Here is a 5,985-nt window from a genome sequence, read left to right as displayed (position 1 = left end):
TTGTTGTTGTTGATGTTTTTAAAGGTAGGTAAGCTATAAAGGTAGGTTGGAAGTAGCAATGACACACTACGCAGACTTAGTGCCTTTCCATTAGTGTACATTTAATTTTAATGTAGGCCGTGTGTCATGCCATTAGGACTAGTACACTCGAAGGTAGGTGGGTTAGGTAGGTCACAAAAAGTATTGGGATACCTATAGAATATACCTAGTTATAGATTGATAATAATGTTTCTACCAATGCCTACTTCCCAAGTACCTATACGTAACATTATCTCACAACTATTAAGTGGATATTATTACAACTTATTATCGCACTTTTAAAAGTTAGTTAGCTTAGTTGGTAGTGCGTCTGCCTTGTAAGCGCTAGGCCGCGGGTTCGATTCCCGCCCGGGGCGGATTTTATCCTGATGGGATAATGTTCGTTCTCGGAACGGCTGGCTTTCTCCTATCCTGTCTTCCTTCTCTCTTCGATTTCGGGACGATAAGACCATAGCAGTTACAGTTCCCTCTGTCAAACCTCTTAAAAAAAAAAAAAATCTCTCTCTCTCGATTTCAAGAAATTTCAATCTGAACCTCTTAAAAGGACCCTGGCTTTCTTCATTTCCTCCCACTTCTCTCCTTTATCCCCCCCCATATTTTATTGTCCCTCATCATCATTAGTTTCAAATACTCCATGACTTCATATATACCTACCTACCCAATTTCAAGGACAAGTTAAGAAAAAGAAGAAGACGAAGGAGGGGAGGAAGAAGAAGAAGGAGAAGAAAAAGAAGAAGATGAAGGAGGGGGAGGAGAAGAAGAAGAAGAAGAAGAAAAAAATCTCAAAAAACGCTTCCTCCTTTTCTCCCTCTCCTGGTCTTTCCCCTTTTTTAAGCTCTCTGAAAAAAATCTCAAAAAACGCTTCCTCCTTTTCTCCCTCTCCTGGTCTTTCCCCTTTTTTAAGCTCTCTCAATTTCCTGTGCTAATCAGTAGCATTATTTACTCTAGAATAAAAATTCCCTTTCTGTAGGATACTTTATCCCTGTTTTACTTTTTATTTTTTTACCTTTTATTCTCTATTTACCTTTCTCATTTTATTCCAGAACTTTCCCTTTTACTTGTCTATGTTTATCTTGCTTTTTCTTCTGTCTCTCTCTCTCTCTCTCTCTTTACCTCTTTCGTTCTCTCTTTCTTGCAATCTCTTTCTTCTCCTTTTCTTACTCCTCTTCCCTCCTTATTTACCTCTTTCGTTCTCTCTTTCTTGCAATCTCTTTCTTCTCCTTTTCTTACTCCTCTTCCCTCCTTATTTACTTATGTATGTATCTCTCTCCTCTCTCGTGAAAATTTATATTTCCTTTACACATGTTATTGTTTCCTTTAGATCTCTTCCTTTTACGTTTTTTCTTCAGTCAGGGGGCAGTGAGCCAGGGGGATGTCATATTCCTCTGTCGGGCATTTTATTTTCTGAGCAAGAGTTGTGCAACAAAGTTTCTCCCTCAATATCGACAGGATGAAGGAAGAATAGAAATTTATTCTGGTAAAATACAGTGTTCGGTCAGTATGCCCAATCTTGGACTTGTGGGTCAACAAGCATTTTTTATTGCAAGTATTAATTTAGTCTTTCGCATTTTTTTTTTGGTAGGCAAAAATTACAATTTATTTTACAATTGACTATTTTTTATTCTATGATTTATGTTATTTATTGTTTGATTTCAGCTACCTGGGTAGGAGGTGGTTACATCAACGGTACTGCGGAGGCCATTTACACTTCCGGCTTAGTCTGGTGTCAAGCCCCATTCGGGTACTCTCTCAGTTTGGTATTTGGTAAGTTTCACCAATAGTTATTCTCATTTACACTTCCGGCTTAGTCTGGTGTCAAGCCCCATTCGGGTACTTCTCACCCCCATTTGCGATGACGTCAGAGTTTACCTTTGTACTTAGTTACTATGTAAACCACCAATAGAATGTCTGTGCGAGTCTCTATGTAACTATGTAGGTACCTACCTTTGTGAGTAATGTGAGTATGTACTTCGTACTATGTATCGAGTATTATGTAGATACCTATCCTTGCGAGTATAGGTATAAATTGAGGAGCTGGGTGCAAAAAGGGAAATATCTACCTATCCTTGCGAGTATAGGTATAAATTGAGGAGCTAGGTGCAAAAAGGGAAATATGGATTTTTTGCCCTTTTTGCGTAAAAGGGTTTTTTGAATAGAACGTGGTGCGCTCTATCTTCCAGCGTTTGAACTGCAGTGTCTGCAGTGATAACTTTTTTTTCGATGAGTTACAGCGTTTTTTGAAAACATACTTTTCAAGGATTTTGATGAAAAATTGAAAACTTTAAAGTTAAATATCTCAGTTTGATGATTTTCGTTTATTGCCCCTTTTTGCACCCAGCTCCTCAATTGGAACTTGACATATAAATCTATACAGGAAAGAGAAAAGAAAATGTCCACAATAAAAAATGACGGCATGGACAGCGTAACTGAGAGCACCATAAGACCTTAACATAAATGTCCGCTAAGGTCTTAGGACGAGAAGCTCATTTTAAAAATGTCAAAAGTCAAAAGGACAGAGGGTAGAGAGGGAGAGAGAGAGAGAGAGAGAGAGAGAGAGAGAGAGAGAGCTATTGGAAAGTTTACCCAAAAACTTTCTGCCATCTCCTCTGTCAAGTCTAATGAAAATTTAATATCAGCCCCAGGGAAAAGAAAACATACTTAAAAAAAGACTCTTAATAGCCCAGGAAAAATAAAATGTATATCAAAACACACTTATAGCCCAGGGAAAAATACACGGGTATAACCTGCTTTCCTCATTATCTTTTAGTAGAAAGCCATTTTGATCTTCCTTTTTCCTTCATACCCTCTCCTTATCCTTCCTTTTTACTCACTCTTGCATATCCCCCCCTGTATCTGTCAGGTCCCTATCCAGGATTTTAGATAGGGCGGGCGGCCGGCCGGCCCCAAGGATCCAAAACCAATAAGATCACAGTACCAGCCCCACACTCTCCCCCCAAGGGGTACCACACCCTCGACCCCCTTATTGGTTATTTTCTGATTTATAGATTAATGGTTCGTAGCTATTGCTATGATATAAAAACTAGTATAGTTCTGTGAGCTGTAGACCTCACTCAAACCAAACATTCATCCAAACCAAATGCGAGGAGACTCCGAGTTCAGCTTTCGAACTGTGCACATCGTACTTTTCTGCTCCGTTTATTTTTCTTATTATTTTGCGAAATCTTTGTTTTTCTTGGACCTCGTCACATTACCGCCTTACAAAGTGATATTAACCCCGCCAGTTTAACATTTGATTCGAAGGATATCTCCAACGTACTTGCTCGTCATTTCTCTTCCGTCTCATCTGATGTGAACTATCCTCCCCAATTCATCCTACATAAAAAAGACTGTGAAAAAAACTCTTTCTCCTTTGATTGTAACAATACTGAATCTTATAACAGTCCTATTCAACTTCATGAATTACTTCTAGCCCTCAAAACTTGCACATCTAAAGCCGCCGGCCCGGACGGTATTTCCTTTATTTTATTGAAAAACTTACCTAACAATGCTCTCGCCAAACTACTTGATATCTATAATTTCATCTGGTCTACAGGGAGGTTCCCAGTGACGTGGGGTAATTCCTTAATAGTACCCCTTCTTAAACCGGGCAAAAACAAATTAGATTCTTCTTCTTATCGTCCGATTTCTCTCATTAACTGTAGTAGTAAAATCTTGGAAAAAATTGTTAACAAACGTTTGTCCTTTCATCTTGAGCAAAAAACCCTTCTGAATCAATTCCAAAGTGGTGGGCGTAGGGCGCGCTCCACGGTTGATAATTTGGCCTACCTAGAGCATATGGTCGCCACTGGTTTAGTGGATCGTGAGTATTGTCTCGCCCTCTATTTGGACATCCAAAAAGCGTACGACTGTACGTGGAGATATAAAGTAATCCAGAACTTACTATCCTTTGGAATGAACGGAAATCTACTAAGATACCTACACTGCTTCTTAACAAACAGAAGAATCTCTGTGAAATGCAACGGCACTGTTTCTGATCCCTACCCCTTATGTAACGGTTTACCCCAAGGCAGCAGTCTAAGCGGACTGCTGTTTATAGTCTATCTAAATGACCTACTATCGGCCATCAAACTGCCTGTAAGATGCCTTCTATTTGTCGATGACCTATTAATTCTCTTGAAAGGAAAAGATTTAACCTACATGCAAAATATTCTGCAATCTACTCTTAATGATATTGAAAGTTGGGCCAATCTGAGCGGGGTAACCTTTTCTACTGACCCTCAGAAGTCGGTCTGTATGAATTTCAACCGACTAAGGAACAGTATCACCCCATCCCTTTATTACGCTGGTCAACAGCTGAACTTTCTCTCTCATACCAAATTTCTTGGTCTCCAATGGGACTCTAAATTAAAATGGAACTTCCATATTGAATACGTGAAAAAACGCGCCCTAGCAGCCCTCAATATGTTGAAAATGGTGTGTAATAAAAAGTGGGGCCTTGGGCGTGCAACGCTCATGAGGTTCTACTGTGCATATATAATACCTATCTTTGATTACGGGTGCATGGTATACGGTAGTGCGAGGAAAAGTTTGTTAGACAAACTAAACCCAGCCCATCACGCGGGCATTCGCATTGTTACCGGTGCACTTCGCACTAGTCCGATACCTAGCCTGTATGTCGAATCCTGTATTCCGCCACTGTCCATTAGACGTAAGAAACTCATGATGAATTATGTTGCCAAAATTGCAGCCTCCCCCCTTAATCCTGTATTCAAATTGATGTTCGATAACAACCTGCTTCCCGACAACTTTGGTTCTAAACCTATTCCCCTCACTGTCCGGTACAAATCTGTTAATGAATTCCATACTGCCCTTGATCAGCACATTATCGCACCTTTCTCTCCTTGTATCCCACCCTGGTCTTCCGAAACTCCCAAAATTGACATCCATCTATCTAAATACAAGAAAAGTGATACTCCCCCTAGCATATACCGTTCCCATTATAGTGATCTTATTCATTCCAAGTACCTTAATTACACCCTCTGCTTCACCGATGGCTCGAAAACACCATCCGCCACTAGTTGTGCGTTCAGTATCGACGGTACCGTCTCCTCCGTCTCTTTGAGCAAAATAAATTCTATCTTTTCAGCAGAACTCCTCGCGCTCTATCTATGTTTAAAAGAGATATCCGAATTCCATTCTTTCTCTCGTATCGCAATCATAAGTGACTCCCTTAGTGTCTTATCTGCCTTAGGCAACATTTGTTTTTCTCACCCCTTCATCTCCAAAATATACCAACTTTGGAAACTAATAGTCACTCGTGGTACCGACGTCGTATTTTTGTGGTGTCCCTCCCATTGTGGGATAGACGGGAATGAAGCAGTCGATTCAGCTGCGAATCATCATACACATCCCCGGCACGTCAATCTTTGCTCCACAGATGACCTAAAACCTTGGATTAAAGCTATTGTTAAAAAAGACATTGTTGATATGTGGAACTCTATTCCTCCTAGCAACAAGCTAAAAAGAATAAAACCGACAGTAGACTCATGGACATCCAGCTTCAGAAACAATAGGTACGAAGAAGTGGTTCTCACCAGACTTCGTATCGGTCACACTAGAGTGACCCATAATCACCTCTTCAAGAAATTACCCCCTCCTATCTGTCAATGTGGCTCTGTTTTAACCGTCGTTCACATCCTGGAATGCCCAACATTAACGCCTGCTCGTATATCCCTCTCTCCTCAACCGAACCTAGGTGACGACCCCGATGGCATAGAGTCCCTATTTACCTACCTTAAACGCATTGATGCCCTCAAATTAATCTAACAGCAACTCGGAACCAGGGTGAATGACCATGCCATCGGCCAGTAGTTAAAGCCCTTACACCAAGATTAATATCATTCAATGTTGGCACACTCTCATAAATATATGAAAAAAAAAAAAAAAAAAAAACCCTTAATAATTCATTTTCATTCTCTTTTTTTG

At 40.1% G+C, this 5,985-nt stretch overlaps 1 protein-coding gene across 1 annotated transcript in view; it reads left to right on the top strand.

Moving 5' to 3' along the window:
• LOC103506241 (high affinity choline transporter 1) overlaps positions 1–5,985 on the top strand; it is a 45,694-nt gene that overhangs the window by 7,243 nt on the left and 32,466 nt on the right. The window contains exons 4-5 of the mRNA XM_026821228.1: positions 1,700–1,713; positions 3,854–3,868. Coding sequence (XP_026677029.1) covers positions 1,700–1,713; positions 3,854–3,868 — 29 coding nt within the window. The remainder of the gene's footprint in view (positions 1–1,699; positions 1,714–3,853; positions 3,869–5,985) is intronic.

This window comes from Diaphorina citri, unplaced genomic scaffold (genome assembly GCF_000475195.1).
Source record: "Diaphorina citri unplaced genomic scaffold, Diaci psyllid genome assembly version 1.1 scaffold11, whole genome shotgun sequence".
Lineage (NCBI taxonomy): Eukaryota > Metazoa > Arthropoda > Insecta > Hemiptera > Psyllidae > Diaphorina > Diaphorina citri.
This window is presented reverse-complemented; position numbering and strand designations above follow the sequence as displayed.